This window comes from Candoia aspera, chromosome 1 (assembly GCF_035149785.1).
Source record: "Candoia aspera isolate rCanAsp1 chromosome 1, rCanAsp1.hap2, whole genome shotgun sequence".
Taxonomy (NCBI): Eukaryota; Metazoa; Chordata; class Lepidosauria; order Squamata; family Boidae; genus Candoia; species Candoia aspera.
This window is the reverse complement of record NC_086153.1, coordinates 196771111-196794420: the sequence shown is the minus strand read 5'-3', so window position 1 is coordinate 196794420 and position 23310 is coordinate 196771111. Positions and strand designations below refer to the sequence as shown.

At 43.2% G+C, this 23310-nt stretch overlaps 1 protein-coding gene across 1 annotated transcript in view; it reads right to left on the bottom strand.

Annotated features, from left to right (window-relative positions):
• Positions 1-23310, bottom strand: part of GRB14 (growth factor receptor bound protein 14) — a 64257-nt gene that overhangs the window by 17673 nt on the left and 23274 nt on the right. The window contains 2 exon segments of the mRNA XM_063306551.1: positions 4120-4194; positions 6432-6553. Coding sequence (XP_063162621.1) covers positions 4120-4194; positions 6432-6553 — 197 coding nt within the window.

Sequence of the window (23310 nt, the reverse complement as noted above, 5' to 3'; positions counted from 1 at the left end):
TGCCAAGTTAGGGCGCGGCGTGGCAATTGCAGCCCTTCCAACCCCCGCACGTGAAGCTCTCTGCTGTAGGAGCTTGGTAAAACCCATCTTTAAAAGTCACAGATCTGTGTTCCCAGTTTATATATGAGCTTCGATAGGTCAACCAGGGGATCCCCAGAATTACCAAGGGATTGCCAACAGGTGCTACTACGAATTTTAAAGTCTCACTGCCCATTTGCATTGCAACAGTTCCAGTGAAATGGGTTGCCGCTGCCCCCGCCCCCCCCCCCCCCGCCATTGAACCATCCAACTGTGTGAAGATCAAAGGCTGCTGGAGGGGGAAGCTAGGCAGGTCCAAAGCAGCAACCAGATCAGGGTGAATTAGACACCTGGAACACCCAGAGTCAACTAAAGCCCAGACCTCTGTAGTCTTTGTGCAGGAGCCCAATTTCACTTTTACTGCTAAAGTGGGACAGTCAGCACTCACCATAGCATCCTCGCGCCCATCCTCCTCCACCTGCCCGCGGGTGCTCTTCATGGCAGGTGGCTGGCGTTTCCCACCGGTTCCTTAGAGTCATCTTCAGCCTCTCCCGAGAAGAATACTTCCTCAGCGTCGGCTGCGCCCTTGGCTGCTGTCATCCGCCGCGAGGGGGGTGGCAATTTGGCCAGCAGCTTGCCCGCTTGATCTCCAGCCTTGGCTTTTGGGCAATCAGCTGCTCGATGCCCTTCCTTTCTGCATCGGAGACACTGACCCCTCGCATAGCGCTGATCTCTCTCCTCTTCCCAGGCTCTGTAGCCTGGCCGGGCAGCAGTTGCAGCACTTCAGGGTCCCCTCATGGTGGCTGGTGGTTTTTCAGGTCATCTGGCTTGCATGAAGGTAGGCTGGGCACGCTCAGCCTTGCCTGCCAGACAGATCCATTCATACAACGACTCTGGGTCGTCTCTACACAATGCCCACTGTAGGACGTCCCGGTTGAGTCCCTCTTTAAACCGTTCTATTAAGGTTGACTGAGACCAGTCAGGGATTTTCCCAGCTAAGGCCTTAAACTCCAGGGCGTAATCAGCTACAGACAGCTGGCCCTGGGTAAGATCCTTCAGCGCCTTCTTAGCTCTTGCCTAGGCCAGGGGATCCTCAAAATGCAGCTTTAACGCCCCCATGAAGTCCTCGAAATACTCAAGTTCAGGGGAGTCAGCCTCACTTAACTGAACATACCAGTCAGCCGCTCGACCCTTCAACTTGGTGGCAATGGCAGTTATCTTAGCCTCTTCGGAAGGGAAGTATGCTCCAAACTGCCTCATGTAACTTTTAGCATTGGTTAGAAAGAAAGATAACTTGGTTGGATCCCCATCAAACTTGACAGAAAAGTCTCTCACCCCCACTCCTGTTGGAGCGGAATCGGCGGCTGCTTGAGTGGTTGGGCCCCAGGTTACAGTAGTTCTCCCTCTTCGGGGTGGGGACACTGGTGGTTGAGCTCTGCAGGCTGGAGATTCATCCTGGAGCTGTCTCCGGCCCTGCTCCGCCGGCGGTCCAGGTGGGAGGATGGGGGATGGTTGCGTGAAGCTGGGACCTCCGTCGTTCCTTCCCTGCCCCCCCCAATGATAGAGACAGATTTCTTAACATGTACTCCATCGATTCTATTTTGGCCTCCACCACTCTTAGCCTTTCAGGGGTTTGAGATTCCTCTCTCCCTCGCGTGTTAGGCTGTCTCTCCGTTGATACCGTGGTAGATTCTACGTCTGGGGTCAGCAGGAACCGATATTTCCAGGACGCCTGGGACGTCCCTGGCTGGGGTTCTCCCATTTCATCCCAGGTGATCAACTCTGCGGGCAATTTGCTGGGTGCCGGTTGCTCTGGTTCTCCCCCATCGTCAGGTTCCTCTACCTCAGGGCTGGAACTCAAATCCTGCCGGAAATCTGAAGGTTCTGGGGTGACGCTCAGTTCTCCGCTCTTGACCGTTGACTTGGGCATCAAGCTAGCTGGCTCCTCAAGTCCCCCGGTCGTGAGTTTGGACTCGGCCATCGTTAACTATTTTCCCTCACAAGAAACTGATCTTGGTAGGAGCTAACGGTACAACTTTGGTGATTCTCAGCTTTATGTAATGAATGCCTATTCTAAAACACTCTCAGACTCATGAGCAGGAATTCAAAGATATCTGATTTATTAAAGAATAGTATGCAGGATCACAAAGAAAGCTGAGAATGATAAAAGCGCACCAAATGCAAACTAAAAACCCTCGGTGCAAATGAGATCCCTCCCCCTGTAGAATCTTCCCAAGTTCACAATCCCAGGTGCTCCTAACGGCTTCTGATGGTCTGCGGGAAACGTCCTTGAACAGAGCACATAACCCAAACACATTCCATTGAAATGGACATAGATACAGAGCTTGGTACAAGGTTTCACAGCAGCTCCCTCCCAAGTAGAAACACGCATCAGCACCATGGGCATGTGAAACGTTACAATGTACAGTGCACATTGAAACAGTGAACATGACAGACAGGCAGTTGGCTAGAGAATAGAAATACATGGATAACTTTCAGTTTGAAGTAATATTCAGAATTGAATCATCAGGAAGTGCTGTTGGAATCGGTATTTTCTAATCTGTTTATAAACGATCGGAAGGGTGAGCAAAAAAATGGTCAAATTTACTAATTGGATCAACCTGTTCAGGATAGTAACACCAAAAATGAAAGGCAGAGGATTTCAACAGCATCTCTTTAAACTGGGTAACTAGATTCAAAATAGCAAATGCAATACAACTTAAGCAAGTGCAAAAGTATGCACAGTAGCACACCAAAAACAAAAGTTCAAATATAAATTTGAACTGCTAGTAATAAATTTGAACTTCTAGTAAGAAGTTCTGGAACATGATGGATAGTTCAATGAAGACACCCATGCAATATGAAGCTGCTCAAATGGGGGGAATGAACTACATGTTAAAAAAAAAATTAGGAAGGAAATTGAAAATAAAACAGCTCTTGCATAAATGTATGGTCAGTCTGCACCTGGAGTATTGTGCATATTTGAAAAAGGATACTTTAAAGCAGCATTTCTTAATCTTTTTACCCGGGGGGAACCCTGGAAATACTTTTCAGGTCTCAGGGAACCCCTGCATAATTTTTTTATATCTACCGCTCATGGTACATTAGCATGATCAGTAAGTTATAGATATAATAATCCAATAATAATAAAATATAAAACAGAATGGCATAAGAAGTAACTAAATGAGAAAATCATAAAAAATATGAACATTTCACCCTACAATTCACTTCTGACCTACACAATCCATATTTTACAACTTTTACAACAGGAAAGGGCTGAATCATGCCACAAGGAAGTTCCCACTACTGAGAGTGCTGGCACTGCATGGCCTGCAAAGTTAAAAAACGATGCTTGATTTTTCCAACAATGATCTCCCACAGAACCCCAAGCAACCTCTCCAGGAACCCTCGGGTTCCAGGAAACCCCGGTTGAGAAAGGCTGCTTTCGAGTGTGGAAAATTACAAACTATGAAACTGAAGATACAAATAAAGGAACCGTAGGAGAATTTGCTCCCATATCTTCACCATCTCTCCCCTGTCAACACACATACACAACACACATACAAAAAAGGAAAGCACCCACGTAGGAAAACATAAAGTTTAGCATTCCGAATATTGCAAGAAAAATACTGAATTGTGCAAACCCTGTCATTTTTTAAAAGAGGTAATGCTTAACAGTCTTCATACAGCCTTAAGTCGCTTTAAGGAAGACACCAGTGGTTATGTCTTTTTAAAAACACACAAACCTTAACCTAAAAGTGAAGAATCCAAAGGAATCTGGAACCCTAGGATGAGTAGAGTAAGAGCAAATTCAGCTTCATGGCTCCACTGCAGTCCTCACTGAGGTCAGCTTCCCTCCACCCTTATTTACTTGCCCAAAAACCCCACAATTGTTTTATTGAGACATGTGGATTGCTTTAGGGCACCGTAAAAGTCAGGCACAAGGGATTCAATCTCAACTAGGGCTGCTTCAGAGAGAAAAATTAAGTTGGCTCCCCAGTGCTTACTTCACACAGAGGACAGAATCCCCTTAACATTGTTTACTGCGATTTGTAGTTTGATCCATAAGTGAATGATTTCATTTCAAAACCAGGACCTTACCTGCAGTATCTGTGTATGGTTCATTGTGCCATTGCTCTCATTTGAGAGGGATACCAAATGATCCGGGAAAAAAGTCTGCAAAATAAAAAGTTAACAGAAGGCACCAAACGTTTCATAGGCTTGAGCTGGACACAGGCTACATTGTGGGCTTCATGAGGACTGTCAGATCTAGACTGCAAAAATCCAGGCAGCTACTAGATGGCAAGAAAGCAATACAGAAAACTCCAAGAACTCTAACAGCTCCAGTGATCAACTGGAATTGAGCAGCTTCACACTAGATTTATTTGTGAATGTGGATTAAAAGAATGCCCGACCCCAACAAATCTGGGCACTTGATAGTTACGCCCTTTCCTGGATCAGGAGACGCTTCAAACAGTCACTCATGCCCTGGTCAACCCCCATATAGACTATTGCAATGCGCTCTACATGGGGCTTCCCTTGAAAAGTATCCGGAAGCTTCAGCTGGTAAAGAATGCTGCCGCACAGGCAATCCTAGGTGCCCCAAGATCAGCACATGTAACAGCTCTGCTGTGGGAGCTGCATTGGGTGCCAGATTGCTTCCGGATCCAATTCAAGGTGTCGGTTATGACCTTTAAAGCCCTACATGGCATGGGTCCAGGCAACCTGAGGGACCGTCTGATCCCCATTACATCAACCCGTCCCACCCAGTCAAGCAGAGAGGGCATGCTACAGGCCCCATCTGCAAGAGAATTCCATCTGGCAGGGTCCAGGAAGCTGGCCTTCTCTGCAGTGGCTCCTGCCCTTTGGAACATTCCTTACCCGGAGGTGAGGCAGCCCCCCTCTCCCCTGACCTTCCGTAAAAAACTGAAGACCTGGCTCTGCCATCTCGCTTGGGGCAGGAAGGGAAGTAGTCATTCTTGGGGATGGCTAGTGCCCTAAAATGGCCTTCATATACTCACGAACCAAATTAGAACTTTCATTGCCATCTGGATTTTATTTTATATTTTTATCTTGTATTTATATTTTATGTATTATTTATGGTTTTATTGTATTTTAAATCTTTTACCCATATTGTAAAATGCCCAGAGTCCCTCCTCCCATCTCCTCCAGAGATGGGCAATGGCAAAATTTGACCAATCAATCAATCAATCAGCAAGCCAGCATAATAAAATCAAACAACAGGGACTAGTTTTGAGGGAACGAGGAGGCTTTCCTTACAAGAAATACTTCAGCAGCCATTGTGTCTGAAAAGAAGGTCTTTTAGAATCAGTGTTCAACAGAAGAGCATTTGCTTGGTGTGCAGAAGGTCCAGGTTGATGTTTCTTATTAAAAGGATTAGGAAGTAGAAAAGAGGAAAGCATTTCTGCTGCCAGTCAGAATACTCAGACCATAGGAAATTTTCTATGGATTTAAAATGCATGTAGTCCTTGCTTAACGACCATAATTGGGACCAGCACCCTAATGGTAAGTGTCGCAGTCATTAAGCAAAACATGTGACTGCAATGGGCTTCCAACTGCAATGGTCATAAACACCCACCAGTTATAAAGACCCAAATCTCGATCCACGTGATCATGGGGACGCTGCGATAGTTGTAAGTGCAAGGATCAGTTGCAAAGTTACTTTTTCAGCGCTGTTGTAACCTCAAACGGTCCCTAAACAAGGCAGTCATTAAGTGAGGACAACTTGTAGTACAGCTGAGTCTTCTTCAGATGTGTTCCAGCACAATTGGAAAGTACCGTGTTGCAGAAGACTCTTATAATGTACACAGCTCACAGCTCATAATAATTGAAAGAAACTTAGAAAGAAAACCATTTGTCACTTTTGTGTGTATATAAAACAATATGCAGTCAAGTGTCTCTCAGCAAGAGATTTCTGACTGCCACCATAACCTTCAAGCTCTGTTCATACATAGGAAGTAGCTGAGGGATTTGGGGCAAGCAAGGCTTTGCAAATCTATTTCCAAAGCTGTATTTTTCAGAAGATGGGCACAAGAATGAAGAAAATGCAATACCAATTCTTCAACTGGGTGGGGGCGTGAGGAACCTGTGGCACTTTAGGAAGTCTGGACAGTACTGAAGGACATGTAATTCAGCACCATGTGGAAGGCCATGGATTCCCCACTCTGCTCTACCATTTTAACTTGCTGGACTCTAGGTTAAAAAAAGAAAAAAATCATGGGGCTCACCTGTTTGTTGAATCAAAGGGACAATGGAGTATGCTTGGAAGATTTTTTGGCACTAGACCTGGTATAGCTGATGAGTTCCTGTAACTAACTATGAATAATTATGCTGAATATTAAATGTGAGGTAGATTACTCATATTATTAAAGTATTATGCAATTAGGACTTACCTCAGGGTTTTTAAAGAACTCATATTTGGCATAATTTTTTCGGAAATAAAATCTATTGCCTTCTTCAATTCCCCACTTTGAATGGACTTCAACAATCATTTCATGGTCTTCCACTATTCTCTCTGTGAAGTAAAGAGAAATGCAAATCCTAGTTCTCTCTCCAAAGGACCTGGGAGGAAATGGATTATCTGAATCCTTTCAGTTGGGGTTCAGCCCAGGTTGAGCTACTGAGATAGCATTGATTGTGTTTGTGGATGACCTCTGGAGGGCTCGGGGTGGGGATGGTGCATCCATCCTAGCCCTCCGGGATCTCTTGGCAGCTTTTTATACCATTGACCATGATATCCTCCTGGACTCGTTTAGGGGGTTGGGGGCACTGTTTTCCAGTGATTCTCCTCCTTCAACTGTAGGCCAGTTCCACTCAGTGTTGAGTGTGTGTGTGAGATCAATCTCTAGGCCCCTCTTACGTGGAGTACCTCAGGCCTCAGTTGTCTCACCTGTCCTGTTTAAAATCTACACGAAGCCCCTGGGTGAAGTCATCCAGCAGCATGGGTACACTGATAATACTCAGCTGTACACCTCTGCCCCAGGCCAGACAGGTGATGTCATTCAGGTGCTTACCCAGTAACTGGAGGCTGTAAGGTCTATGGGGAGGAACTATGACTCAACCCTAGCAAGACAGAGTGTCTGCTCTGTGTTTCTAGGTCCCTTGAATCAGGAGAGTTACAATCTTTAACTCTTGATGGTGTAGTGCTCCCATGAACAGAGTTGGCACACAATTTGGTGGTCCTTCTGGACTCATGACTCTTACCTTTGCACAAGTTCATCTTGTGCACCAATTACACCCAATCCTGGACTGTGAGACCCTGCCTATGGTTGCTCATGCTCTGGTCACTTCCTTCTGGACTACTGAAATGCACTCTACGTAGGGCTGCCCTTAAAGACTACCCAGATACTTCAACTGGTCCAAAATGTGGCAGCACGTGCAGTTCTGGGCTCCCTGCGGTTTGCCTGTGTTACACTGCTGCTGTGTGTGCTACACTAGCTCCCAGTTCCTTTCTAAGTGCAATTCAAGGTGCTGGTTATCACCTTTAAAGCCCTATATGACATGGGGCCCCGTTATCTGCAGGACTGTCTCTGCTTGAGGATATCTACCCATCCTACTAGATTGGAAAGGTTGGCTTGTTCCAGGTCCCCTCCATTAAATGCTGTCATCTGGTGGGTCCTGGAAAGCGAGACTTTTCTGTAGCTGCACCTACCTTGTAGAACAGCCTCCCCACTGAGGAACAGAAGACCCCTACTCTGCTTGCTTCCCAGAACACCATTACAACCTGGCTTTTCCCCCAGGCGGTGGGTCAGGAGGGGAGGGGAGCCCAGCATTTGTAGGTTTCTGATGGGATTGTTACAGCGTTTGGTGGCATGAGAGAGTTTTTAATTTTCTATATTGTTACTGATTTATCTATCGTTAGCTGGCCAGAGTTATTTTATATAATATGGGCAGCCATATAAATCTTTAAAATAAATAAATAAATGCCATTTCTGTGATTATGAGAACTGTCAGAAGTCTGGACAATTGAGACAGTTTACAAATATTGTAAATAAATAAAATAAATTTGCACAAGCCCCTCAAAATAACGCTGCTGCTATTCTGCACATTTTGAAAGTCTCAGAAGACAATTAAACTGGCCTGCTCAGGAGAAGGAAGAATTTTGAAAACTATTAGCGCAGACACACAAATTATCATCATCTGTAGTTTAGGATGTAAACTAAAGGCAGAGGATGCATAACCATATTGGAGATCAGCCATTCTGAGTCTAGCCAGTGACTTCATGGAAAACTGCCCTGGAAACCTTTGAATTCCATGGAAGAAAAGCAAAGTTCATAAACAAACATAGTCAGCACTGCCACACCGTCGCAAGGGTTTCCTTCCGGCCTGTAATACTCAGAAGTCATCAGTATATGGAGCTTGGCCCTTCACATAAAGTGGCTTCTGGTAGATGTTAGACAAAACATAGATGTTCACACGATGAGAGTGTCTAAATACTATAAACTATGCAGGAAGCATATGCCGCACTCCATTTCTTCACAGACTTATCAGTGCTGCTACTAAGAGATCAAACATTGGCTTTGTGTTGCTTTGACGTAATGCACAGGTGGGGACATGGCTAGGGGTTGTAGTTTACCAATACCTGGGAAGGACATAGGCTCCCCACCTTGGCCCTTACACATTCCACTTCCAAGTCTGCCAAAAGAGTTTATATCTTGGAAATAACTGAAAGCGACAAATATATGCCCAATAAAACTTCCCTTATGATAAAAACAGTCAACCTTTTGATGTCTGGGACAACACATGAAGTTTTGGGAGGAACTGAGAGGTACAATGGGTGGGGTTAATGACACAAATGGGAAAGGTTATGCCACGTCATTGAGCAGGGCTGGTATTTTTTTCTGTCAATTTTGGGGAGTTTGGGTTTTTATTTATTATTATTTTTAATGGGCTGACTTTTTAGAGAGAATTCTATCATTTCCTTGTTTTCCCATATCCAACAGATAGAAGACCACACTACTGATGTTCAGCTATCCCGACACTGAAAATCAGCATCATGATCAGTGAGGATTCCAGGGCTTCAATAAAAAATGTTGGCTGGGGACTGAGGGCTATCCAATCCTGCCCTATGGTTGTATCATAGGGCAGGATATGCCTGGGCCTGGGGCCTCGAGCATGTGGATGGTCCCATCTCTTGGCTGTATTAACATCCATACATTGCTCACTTGGCAGCCGTGTATATTTATTTTGTATTTATTTTACATTTTAACTGTTTTAATTGTAATTATTTTAACTGTTTTATAGTTTGATTGTTGTAAGCTGCCCAGAGTCACTTGCTGAGATGGGTGGCTATAGAAATCAAATAAATCAAATAAAACAAAACAAAACATTAAATAAAATAAATAAAATAAAATAAATCAGCTGAGCCAAAAATTGATTTTAGCTCAGTCAAAGCTCTCAACTGTTTTGTGGGTTTATTTACTCATGTATTTATTAAAATAATTAATTTGCTGACCCCTCCAACGATTCTAGTTGACTCACAATAAAATCATCAATAAACAAACATGAAACATGCACATTAAAATTCACAAATAAAACACATCATGTGGCCCAAAACTAGAAGTGGTTTCCTCCCTAGGTTGGCTGCTTCCAAATAAGTTTGCGCCCTCCAGCCCAAAAGGCTGTTGGAAAAGGGCATGGTCTTGTTGGCTCTCCCAAAAGACAAGAGGGGAAAGCCCATCCTAATTTGGAGGGTCAGTCTGTTCCAAAACACCAAGAAGGCCTTTTTCCTGACTCCCTCACAGAGGAAAGATCCTCAGCCAGTCCTCTCCAATAATATGCAGCTACCACTACACTCTCTTCGCTGGCCTGTGAAGCCAGCCTCCCTTAAGTTCTAAAAAGAATACGTTCCAGATCTTGGAATAAGACAAGTGAGTGTTCAGGAAACGCAATGCACTGACATCCTGTCCTTCACGCTTGTTGTTTATTCGTTCAGTCGCTTCCGACTCTTGGTGACTTCATGGACCAGCCCATGCCAGAGCTTCCTGTCGGTCATCAACACCCCCAGCTCCCCCAGGGATGAGTCCGTCACCTCTAGAATATCATCCATCCACCTTGCCCTTGGTCGGCTCCTCTTCCTTTTGCCTTTCACTCTCCCTAGCATCAGCATCTTCTCCAGGGTGTCCTTCACGCTAACTTCCATAAATTCATACAGTCTGACCTGGACACAAGATGGCAACTTTTCTCCAGAAGATACCTTGAATTTCCATGCCAGCAGAAGGACTGAAAAATTCTCCTGAAAACAGCTGTCTCAGAATGTGCTTCCTTTGCTAACTATGAAGGAAGCTTTCAAAACTAGTCTGACATTTAAGTGTAGCTACACAGATGTCACTGTGGCATTTATGGAAATGCCACCTTGTATAGGAGGGGAAAGGTATTTTTTAAAAAAATTGTGTAACCCTCTTCAATAGAATATATTAACACTTTTATCAACTGCGCCGATTATTATTAGTTAGATGAATAATCAGCATTTGACAACAACATTATTGCCTAATCAGAGCCAAACTCTGCAATATTCTTTATTCCATCTGATGTAAGTTCAAGCAATTTTTCATCTTCTGGGATAAACAAAAGCTACATAAAATGTATGAATTTATTACAGTGATTTTAATAATCTGATACGTTAAAATGCTTTTCAAATGTATAAACATGCAAGACAAGGAACAGGGGCGGAACACAAAACAGAACTCATTCCAAGCAGGTCTCTTGATCAATCAAGCCAAGCACAGATGCTTATGATGGCCCAACAGGCATTAATCAGAGCTTAATTTTAATTCAACTTTCATGAGACTATGAAAAATAGAAAGTTATGAAGGACCCAGCACGCCCCAGACATGGGGAACTGGGAACTGGCCACCAGAGTTTCTCAGAGCAGACGTGTCAGTTGAACTGTTTCAAGATCAAGAAGCACAAGGCAAAAGCCCATTAAACAATGGGAGAAGAGGGAGAAAGAAATGCCAGAATGCAACTGCAAAAGTGGAATTGCACTTTCAAGCTGGCAGAAGGCGCTTGTCTGTTTCAGTGGCTTTTTCCTACTGAACAATAAAGACTAGCCATGTCACAGGAGTTTTAAACCAAGTACAAGTCTGGAGTCTAGTCAAACCACACCGAGTCAAGTAGCCAAGAAATTCTGCCAAGGTCTTGCCAGTAAGCCTGGCAGTGGGTGAGCTATTCAGTTTGCTGAATATAAGTTTTTGAAAGCCTGCTCTAGGTTTTTAAATCCTGGTGCTTTTGAAATTGGGATTAAAGCTCCCAGAGTTCCCAGGAAGGATACCATTAACTGCTTACAACATCAGCACACCATATGAGCATCTTTCCAACTGCTAGTAGCAATAGGCAGCTAACATCCAGACACTCGCTGTAGTGACCAGCCTTCAACACTGTGGAAAATGCCAGAATCCAGTGCCTCCTCCATCTGGCTGTCCCCAGTTACTGGTTCCCCTCATGCACAACTTTCAGTAGGCAGGTGGTGCTGCTCTTTTACCAGAGGTGCAAGGAGGAAGAGATGGAACTGCTATGAGCAGCAGGTTGTGACTTTTATATCCACTTCACCTTAGACATTTGGACCAGAGGGACTCAAACAGGCCCATTCCCTTTGGGCAACCACTGCCAGTGCTGAACGGATTTGGCAATGGTTCTCCATCAGAGTGTCTCTTGCCCGCCAACTAGTGTCAAAAGCAAGAGGGTACACTCTACAGCAGATGACATGCCTGTATACTGACTTAACGGAGCAACAGTCTGCCTTAAGATAAGCCTTCCCTTGCTAGGTTTTCCAACTTCCCACTGGAAGTAGACTGAAGGGTTAATCTCCAAACTGCCTGCCCACTGCCTAGATAGATGGTGATGTCTAGATAGGGTCACCCTTTGAGCCAGGCACTGGCCTGCACACCTCTGAATAGTTCCTGTGTCCATACAGACCGCAACTTTATCTTCTTTTCTCCCTGTAATTGCAAACTTGGGAAAGAGGAAAGAGTGAGGAAGAGGAGGAGTGGATTCATCTGACTGACGTATCTGCCTTCTAATTGAAAAGAAGGATTTTCTGGCTGTTTTCAAATCACGGTGCTCTGGAGGAATCCTTTGCCTACAGCAAATGGGGTGTACTAAAAAAAATTACAAGAGTACCTGTTTGCAATGCATTAGTACATTCCGAAAGCCTTAAGGAACCATGGGAAACTGGGGATCCATCCCCAAATCAACACATTTGCCTAAATAGGTGCCTTGTCAGCAAATGTTAATCAGTTCCCGAAGACTGTATTCTCTGGTATTGAATCCACAGTCACAACAGGCACTGCCCAATAATAGGAGCATATTTATTTATTTATTTTTACAACCCAACCCTTTTCATATTTGTGAAATATTTAACTGGATTTTTCCCCTCAAAAGAGGCAAGTATGCCTGCAATTATCATCGAATTCTGTTCAAAACCAACTATTTCCCTGGCAACTTTTTCCAAAACTAAATCTTTGAATGAGCATGCTGCAAAATTCCTCAACTTATATAATCCAGCAGAGAAGAGTTATGGAAGTGCCCCCCGTTTTCCTCTTCTTTTACTCCGCTGGGTATAATTTTAGGGTCATAGGGGCACACTGGAGGAATATAGAGCATAGGTCTTTGTGTATATCCATGGCATCTTCTGACACATTCTTGAAATATCCTTTTCCTGCCCTCATGATCAACCAAACACTATAGGTAAGAACTGCAGTACCAAAGTTTTTCATCACTCCACAGAGAGACATCTGCTAATGGACCTTCCTCTCCAGCAACAATTCTTCAGTTGCTTCGTTCCCAAATGTTGTTTTATACATCTTTCCCTTCCAATACAGTAAGTTTTCAGACACTCATCTTCTCTATTTCTTTCTTTCCCCATTCAACTGATGCTCCTAGAATTCTACTGGCCCTGGGATTTGCTCTGAAGCACAGAATTTAATTGGGCTGGATTTATATTTACAGTATATATTCATTTTACAGTTTGTGAATTAACACACTGCTGGATCCCCAGAGAGCTCCTCAAGTGTGCATAAACCATTACCTTGCTGTTTGCTTCCACACTGCTAGCTATCCAATTTCATTATTAGATGAACAAGGACTTTAGGCTTTGCCAATCACAGAGCCCTCCATATATGTGAACTTTAACTCCCCAAGTTCCCCAGGGAATTTTCAGAGTTGAAGTCCACATAACTTGGGTGCACCAAAGTTTGGAAAGCTGGAATATCTCTACTTTGCAACAAGAGTGCCCCTATCCAGGGTTTCAGCCACCCACACCATGTTCTTTTTAGGCTATATGCAGGTAGAACTCAAATACAGCTTCTGTCTCCCCACCAATAGCATCACCTTTTCTCCATTTTTCTTTTCCAACTGACATTTAATACTCCATGGTTACTAAGCATGTTGTGATCTTTTGGGGCAAGGAATTGCCCACTTTTTGTTTCCTTTTAGCTTAATTTTTTCCCCAAACCTTGGGTTTCCCATGAACATATCATTACTTCCTTTACCTTCCACTGTTCCTGTGGCACTCACCAGCAGAACTCAGTGATGATGACCAGCTCCAAACCAAAATGGAGACATGGTCAACTTTAAAGTTCTCAATTTTCCTTTGAATGATAGGCTTTAATTAGAAAAATTAGAATAAGGTGACTTCTCTAAGTGTTCAACCTTATGTTAAACAGATACTGGGGGGGGAAAGAGAGAGAGAACTCATCAAAGCATGCAAGCTATGGATTGATCTTGTTGAATTTCTCTCCTTGGAAGCTACTCGCATGTAGGGTGACCAGATCTAGGCTGCAAAACTGGGCAACTGGGCAACCATCAGTTAAGAGTAAAGAATTAGAGGTTTTTGTATTTCTTTGCTGCATTTTTTGCAGCTGAGATATGGTACCCTATTCCCATTTACCAAAACCCACTCTTTGGTGAAACTTGCTTCCTCCTCATTCTGATTCCAGAGATCTCTTCCCCCAACCCCCCAAAATGAGCTGCTCAGATATATTCCATTAAAGTTCCCTGTCACTTTAGTCAGCTAACCATAGATGTTAACGTTTTTTACAAGAAGCAATTGATTGTATCTGACTCATCTCTGATTTATTAAAGAATTGATGTACTGAATCAGAAATGGAAATGGATTTCGTCTCTTTCCCCAGCCTGGAAAGAGATTGTTCCATGTACCAGACTGCCAAATAAATACACACATCTGACTCTTGAAGAGATTCAGAGAAAGGTCCAAGAAAGGAGCCAGTCTTCTCTAAGTGCAAGCCATAAGCCTGGATTCTCATAAATTCAGGCTGATGTAATTCTTTCATTAGTGTGAAGTTCTTGGTACTCATCAGTGATAATGTTACCTAGCTGGGTAATGAAACATCTGCAAGAACAACCAAGCTCAGAGAGCACCAAGAACTCCACAGTTCAACCCTGAGCTACAGATATTCTCTTCTTTCATTAGTGATAAAAGTGCATCTACCTCTGAAATATATGACAAGGAGGGACACTAGCAACCTGTCCTACTTCGCAAGGCTGCAAGGGCTCTTTTGTCACCCTCCTCTGTCCCATGAAGTCGCTGGGAGCTGAGCTCAGTTCAAAGGAGATTTTACTGTAGGCTAAGAAAAATGAATTACTGAAATTCTGTGTTGAGTCTTTTGCTAAAGGTTAATATATATATATATATATATATTTGAAAGTAAGAAACAACAGTGACACCCAGTGGACATTTCAAAACTATACACATCTCTCAGTTTAAAACCTGCCATTACAGTAATGTGTACAATTATCACTCTTTATAAAATACCTTCAGCGTTTTCCTATACTGTGCAATTTTAACCTCTTAAGATTTAAAGAATAAATCAGTGATACTTACTGTGCTTCCTTACTAAATTCAAAATTCAGAAGCTATTTGTATTCCCATTACTGGAAAAGATCTGTCTAGATGATAAAACCTACCTTATGTCTTGACTTTCTGTATAGCTTACTGAACAGTTAGCTACCACCATTTCTTTTGCATTACCCTTGAATCTGACCCTGAAGAAATAAAGCCTGCTAAATCCTGCCTATTAATTCCATTTAGTAGATTGGATTAGAGTCTTGACCAAAACTGTCTTCTGCTAGAGCACAGTGATTTCCTGTGAGGCAGCGATTTTAAACCCCATATTCTGGCGGGACAGCAAAACTATTTCCATTGACATAAGTGTAGGGCCCCAGATGTCTTTAATATTCCCAGGTATGTCAGAGGATATGATCCTGATCAGATACCTCTGCACAGATAAATCAAGTCAAAGAGGCAGGGTAAATGTGCCTGGCAAAGCGGCATCAGGATTTCAGAGCCAAAACTTTAATCTCCCATCTTGTTCAGCACTTTTCGAACTGAATTTACATTTGATCTTATAGAAGAAGAGGATGATGAAAAGTAAGTTCAGCAAAGTCTGAATACTTGAAGCGTTAGATTATGAACATGCCAACTGATAACGGATGGAGGGGTGGATGGATGGGAGGGAGGGAGGGAGGGAAGGGGTAAAACACTGAAAGTGGCAAATTGAAAACTCACTCAGAATTCAGTTTACATTTCAGACTCTTATTCTGGTATTTTGCTTTCAAGAGTTCAGATCCATCCACAAGCAAGCCAAATGCTGCAGAAAACGTAACGCAGAAGAGTACTAAGTTGGTAGAGAGGGAAACACACAGTTGTTCGACCCAACTGTGTGGCCTCTCCAGGAAATTCATACGCCTTACAGCCAATGCCTTCTAAAGCCACTTCTGACCAATTTTAATGCTTGCCAGTGGGGAACACCACAGGTGGTAAATCAGTGGGCATAGGCCTCCAGGTCGAGTTCATTCCAAGTGGATTTCCTGTATGCCAGCGGAGAGGGGCTTCCAACCCACCTAATCCCTCCTAAGATACAGATCCAAGGAAGAAAACAGCTTTTTTGCCCAAAGCATTTAGAAACAAAAATAATCAACCAGAAGGATTTTAAAAGACTGGTGCTGGGCACATTACAGCTGCACAAATCAGGGTTAAAAGCAGCTGGCAATACACAGCAAAGCTTATGCCCAGAGAAGAGAGTGATGTTCTAATAATTAACATGGTGTGTAAACACTTAACACACACACTCATTATGAAATATGACACGTGATTATTCTTGCAGATAGAAACCCGGTATTCCGTTTACTACGATTCACAGGTTTAGACCTCTACCCACAAGCCCCCGGAGCAGCTGCCGAGTGTTAGTGAAAGAATTTGAAACTGCTATATTATCATGAATTATTTATTCCCAAACTAGAAAAACCGGAGCACACTTTTCACCATTTTCTACTGGGAAGCAACGTTATATATTTGATAAGATTCACACAATGACAAAAGCAAAGATCAATCCTTTTGAATCACCCCCCGCCTTGCTTATTGTACAGGGGTCTTCAAGAGAGATTTCATATGTAATTGAGAGGAAAAGGGACAGTATTATTATTACAAACATACAGTATTATTTTCTCGGTTGTGATAGCAACTGAGAAAATTAGAGACAAATATTTCAAGCGTACTTCTCTACCTGCCAAGGTGACTACTTAGCAGAGCTCAAGATATGTTAGGCATCATGGGCCTGTTGTGCTAAATCCCAGCTGTGAATTCTTTTCCCGTGTTTAATCTTCTTTTGGTGCACGCCTGTGTGTGTCTGTGCGCCTCTGCAATACCTTTGACTTTAGTAAATAAAGCATGGGATTATTTGAAGAAAAAGCATTCTCCTCTATGCTACTTACTTCCCAAAAAGAGCTCTATATTTGCTTCATCTGGAACATACTTAACTTTTCTTTCCCCAGAACTTTCCAAACAGGGCAGAACATACTTTTGGTCCTTTGGAAGCAGAAATAGGGGAGGGGGGATGTCATTTAAAACCATTAATAGAATTAAGAGGAATGTTCCAGCCCCGTGTCATAGGTATTTGAGCCCTGGCAAAGTACAGCTGTGCTTGGCTCTGGGTTTCTATAGTCAAGCAACAGCAGGTGTCTTTATCCACTGGTTTATACAGATGCCCAGAACTTTCAGTAACTTACTTCTGTGAAGACAGGCAATATTTTCTAGCTTGATGCTCTCTACATCTTTCAGAACTGCAATTTCCATGAATTTATTTATTTATTTATTTATTTGCTTATTGCTTGCTTGCTTATTAAATCTGTATGCTGGCCGACTCCCAACAACCCTAGATTTGAACCCTAATCTAGATCAGCAGTCTCACAATACTTTGGAGAGGATCGGATTGAGGGTGGCTTTTTAAAACTGCTGTCGGGGAAGAGTTCTGTCCTGCCCAACAACTGGTTTCTTGCAGATATAGGTTCTCGAGAGAAAAGGTCTTTTGGCTGCGAAAACACAAAGGAATACCGAGGACTGTATTCCAATGGAAAATATCACCAAACGTGACCAATGTGAATCCTGCCTCTTACAGAAGGAATGGTGGAATCACTGACCCATCCAAAAGAGGGGTTGCATCTCTATAACAGAAACCAGTTCAGAAAGTTTAAAAGCCTAATGGAAGAAAAGAGAGATCAATTTGGTATAAAGATATGGATTGAGGAAATCTGCTGTCGCACTAATGTAACACAAATAATTAAGGGTAGTTTTTAATCAGACACTGCGGTTACAGCTCTCATCAGTTCTTTTTCTTTTTTGCTGTTTCTGATTGTTATTTTTAACTTAATTGTATTTCAGATGCCAATGACTGAAGATAATTTAGTATCAACAGGCAGAGAGGATGAACACAAGTTGTAAAATAATTGTAACTAATGTTTATACTGGGGAAAGAGAGGCTACCAGAAGAAGCTTTATCATATTTCTTAGGTCTTGTCTGCATACAGCAAAATAATCCCCCAGTTTACAGAGGAGCTAGAATGCTATACAACTTCAGATTGCTGGTGTTGATGGGTTTTTAAAATGAACCCCTAAGTGAGTGTTTCTCAACCTCAAAAACTTTGAGACATGTGGACTTCAACTTCCAGAATTCCCCAGCCAGCATGCTGGCTGGGGAATTCTGGGAGTTGAAGTCCACATGTCTCAAAGTTCCTGAGGTTGAGAAACACTGACCTAAGTTATGCAAATTGTAAACCAGCACATGGTAAGCAAATGGCTTGGCTAAATCCTCTCCAGATCCATCTGTTATTTATTTGCAGGAAATATTATGCTTTCAAAATCCTGGAACACTTAAATGTGATCCTTCCACTCACTGTCTGAAGTGGTAAAGTCCATTCTAGTAGATAAGACTTCTACTGCTTCATCCTGGTGCACATGTAGACTGAAGCTATAGCTAACTTCACATCATGGCTGAAAAGAATCCAGAGAAAGATCTCTTTGTGCTAAGAAAGCATTCCCAGACATGATGAGAACTGTAGTAAAATAAATGAAGGCCACTGGATTGCAGAGAGCTATTCTATGTCCTTTCAGTAACTGCTATTTCCCCTCATTTAGTTTAAATTGCTTGTCTTCTTGAAAGTTGTTCATGGAAGGTATTGAAAGCATTTGTTAAAAAAAAACACCAAAACTGATTCTAGATTTGAGGCATACTTCACAATTAAAAGGTAAAGGTTTCCCTTGACATTAAGTCCAGTCGTGTCCGACTCTAGGGGGCGGTGCTCATCTCCGTCTCAAAGCCGAAGAGCCGGCATTTGTCTGTAGACACTTCCGTGGTCATGTGGCCAGCATGACTACACGGAACGCCGTTACCTGCCCACCAAAGTAGTACCTATTAATCTACTCACATTTGCATGTTTTCGAACTGCTAGGTTGGCAGGAGCTGGGACTAGCAACGGGAGCTCACTCCGTCACGCAGATTCGAACCGCCGACCTTCCAATCGGCAAGCTCTTATCACACTAGACATAAACTATTATATCCCCCTAAAGCGCTTGCTCCCATAAGCCTAGGAAAGCATTACTAATGTAGGCCAAGATTTAAACGTGTACCTCTCAACACCAGTTTCTTATTCAACATCAGCTTCTGAACTATGGCTAAAATGCAGCCAAAATAGTATAGTTTGATCTAGGCTTTCAGAAGTTCGACAGCTGTAGCTCTGAATTCCTCTATTATGTTAGCAGACTTTAAATCAAATTGCACTGGGATAATTTATGACCCTGTAAGAGGATGCTGACAGGTCTCCTTCAGTAGAACAAAATGTAATTTAGAAGACAGCATCTACTATCCGCACAGAAATATGCAGTCGGATAACACTTCTGTAAACTCAGGATAGTCAACAATGCCCTTGCAGCAATATTTTGACTGGCTATGTTGAGTTGACCCTAAGGTCAAGGTATGTGAAAGTACATATAAATTATGGAATTGTTCTCACCCTCCCCAGTATATACACTTTTTTTCAAACTTCTGGAAACTTTGGATGAGTTGTACAGCTATATCCTAATAGCCCGCTGTGAAAGGTAGAAAGCAGGCATGATAGATCACAAGCCACCATGCCACAGTGGCATGCGCAGGAAGTAAGGATAATGAAAAATGCATCTTGCAAAGCCTGAGAGTAGCAGAAATGGAATATATGGCAGCAGAAAGGAAGCACCAACTGTAACCTTATTGCATTTCCAAGAGCAGGAAACCCTCTCTGAATCAGGTTACTCTTTATTATGCCACCACCACCACCACCAAAAACTACTTTTGATGGCTCACACAGAAAAATACTATATAAAACAAACTCCATATAAAAATTAAAAATGCAACAACACTACCGGAATAGAGAGTGAATAAAGAGGGCAACAAAAGCTCCAATCAGGGAAAGGCTTGTGAAAAACCAACGAAGAGAAATGCAGCCTGATCTCTACAGGGACCCCTGATCCACAATATCAGGGCTGCTATAGAAAATAAGCACCTCTAGCCTCCACGACTGAACCTTCTGGAAGTGGGGGACTCGGAGCAGCTCTCCCTCCTAGATCTTATTGGCCAAGCCAAAGTTGGCTAAAGAAGGCAATTCTGAAGGTATCTGGGTGCCAAACCATTAAGGGATTTATAGGCCAAAACCAGTACCTTAAATTGGGCCCCAAAACTAATTGGCAACCAATGCAGGGTTCGCAAAACTGGTGCTATGTGTTCCCAATGTCTGGAGCCTGAAAGTATGCAAGCTCCTGCATTAGGAACCGATGGCAGTTTCCAAATATCCTTTAAGGGAAACCCCAAATACAGCACATCACAGTAGTCCAGATAGGGAGGGATAAGAGCATGAGTTGCTTCTGTCAAGTCCTCCTGCTCTAGGTAAGGCTTCAAGTGGTGCACCACCTGAAGTTGATGCAGCAGGAGCAGGAGTCCAGCAGTACTCCCAAGTCACAAACCTGCTCCCTGATGGGTAGTACTTGCCTATCAAGGAGTAACTCTGGCAGCGACAGAGGAGCCTGATGTATCAACAACTCCAACTTGCTAGGGTTCAACTTCAGTCAGTTTTCTTCCATCCAGATCCCGAGAGCCTCCAGGTACTGGGAAAGGGAGTTGACAGCACCTCCCTCCAGCTGGGATGCTGATGTACAGTTGGGTATCATCAGCATATTGATGATTTTTTTTTTAATCCATTCAGTTGTGTCCAATTCTTGGAGACTGCCTGGACAAGTCCCTGCAGTTTTCTTGGCAAGGTTTTTCAGAAGTGATTCGCCTTTGCTTCCTTCCTACGGCTGTGTGTGTGACTGGCTCAAGGTCACCGCTGGCTTTGTGCCTAAGGAGGGACTAGAACCCGCGGTCTTCTGGTTTCTAGCCTGATGCCTTAACCTCTATGCCAAACTGGCTCTCCATATTGATGATGCTGTACCCAAACCATCAAATGACACATACACCTCCGTAGCTTCATACAGATGTTAAGAAGCAGAGGAGATAAAACTGACCTCTGCATACCCCACAAGGAAGGAGCGGAACCACTGAAAGATGTCTCCAGCCCCCAAACCTTGCAGGCAGTCCAAAAAGACACCAATGCCATCTCCATCCCAAAACTGCGCTGAACCCTGACTGAAAAGGGTCCAAATAATCTGCTTCTTCTAGGGTGCTAAAAAGTTGATCCATCACCACCATCTTAACAACCTTTTCCCCAAAATATAGTTGTCTAACACCACTAGTCCAGGGATGGCTTCATCAGGAGGGAGAATTGACAATTCCCAGGACCCAAATGGTGACCATCCCCTTGCTTCCTGTACAAGCCGGGAGGCAACTGACATGTGGCACAGAGCAACTGAGACAGCACCCTATCAACTTCCTCAGAAGTCACAGACCAGAGGGAGTCCCAGATAACAGGACAAGACATTGCCCCAGTCACCACTGAAGATTCTGTCCACATGGAGTCAAGACTACAATGAATCTGAGTGACTTTATCAGCAAAATGCTGCACACAGCAGCTGGGTGGGAGAACACAAAAATTTTTCCACCCCAGATGGGAATTCATCACCCTATACAGGGCCACTGGACAGCAGCCTCTGATGCAGTAAGGAGGAGAAAATAAGCACAGTTCGCCTCCCTTATTGCTACAGTGTAGGCCTGAACATGGGCATGTAACTGTGTTCAGTCAGGTTCACTTCTAGACTTCCTCCACCAGTGGTCCAGGCATCCTTGCTGGCCAGTTCAGTAATACAACCGCAAAACTCTAGAATTCACATGCATGTGTGCGTGCGCGCACGCACACACACACATGCTGTCAGCCACAATATGGATGGACTCCAACAAATGCAGCCAGCTACAACCAGGAGCAAGTACTGATCAACAGTAGAAATAATTATCAGAGATGGGAACCATAATACACTTCACACATTGGGATTAAGAGCCAACTGTATCTATTGAGAGCACAGCTGAGTGAATTTGGTCTTACTGGGGCCAACAGTTCATTCTGCAATACTATGACTGCTTTCCACAAACTGTTAGGACATTTTAGAAACAAAGAATGATACAATTTCAGGCTAACATATTTTAAAGTAAGCTTTACATTGGTGAAAGTTTATGCCCAACCCCTGCACCTTGGCTTCTCAACAAATCCAGAGTATAAATTATAGCTGGATTCTATCAGCGCCTTCTCTCTTCCTCCACCTTCTCCAGAACACCTGAACTTTGTCTCTTTCATTACTGGTTCTTCATCAGAACACATTTCTAAACAATTGAATGGATCAGTCAGCCAAACACAATGCAGGTCATGTGGAAAGAAACAGTATGTAAATAAAGTAGATAAATGAATAAGCTCCTAGGAGTGAGCTTGGAATGTCCCGCTAGGTAAACTTAATTCTGCTTTTCAGAAATTCAACCTATTTTCCAGGCGGATAACTATGATGAAAGATTTGGAAGAGGAGCATTGTGGGATTACGTAATTGTCCTCCAGCTCAAATTAAAATCTCAATCCAGCTTGCTACCCCTGATGAACCCCATCTTTCTTTTACCTTTGAAGCCAGAAATGGGAAAATGTTTGGTGGCTGGGGAACAACTAACATTTGAGGCTATGGACAGGGACTGAAGTGGACGGGGCAAGGAGGCAAGGTATGTGTGGCTTCCTCATGCGCATAAGCAGGGCCAAAATTGTCCAGCTTCCCCCAGATATTGGAAGGAGGAGGGCTTTTCTCCCCATTTTTAAAACTATATTAAATCGATTTTAAGCTTACAGTAGAGTTTTGTGAGTTTTCCATCTCAAAACATCAGGAAATATTGTTATTCATTTCCATCAATCACAGTCAAAGAATGCTGCAGGTTTCCCACTATTAAATTAACTAATATTTAGGGATAGTACCCATGAGTAAGAGAAAAAGCAATTTTCTTACTAAACAGAAGGACAAGGATTAAAGAGTAGCTGAATTCAGATAACCTTGGTAATACAGAAAGCTATTTGGCTTTTTGGGTGGGTGTCCACACTACAGTATAACTAATGAAGTCAAATGACATAACTTGATTCCCAGAATTTTTTCCAAAAAATCCAAGCAGAAGGGTAAACACATACATAAATAATGGTGCTTTGACTATTCCTTGCTAGGAAAAAAAAGCATCTAAAGGCTGCAGCTGGTCTGTCCTCAGCTGGCAACTGGCAACAATTACTAGCAGAAAACAAGCCAGCTGGGCAGGTGGGCCCTGTTTTTTGCCAGCAGGCAAGGAACAAGATATGCAGTGTCTGAGCATAGCCTATTACTATGGAAGCTCTGTCCTGATATAGGCATGTAAAAGAGGGGCTTGTGCAGTGACATTACTACAGGATGGGACTTAACATAACTTGTCCTGATTTGCTACGGACATGCTGCCAGGGGAGGATTTAACTCATTCTTCTACAATCTGGGCATCTGAGGATGTGAATCCTCAGCAATGACTG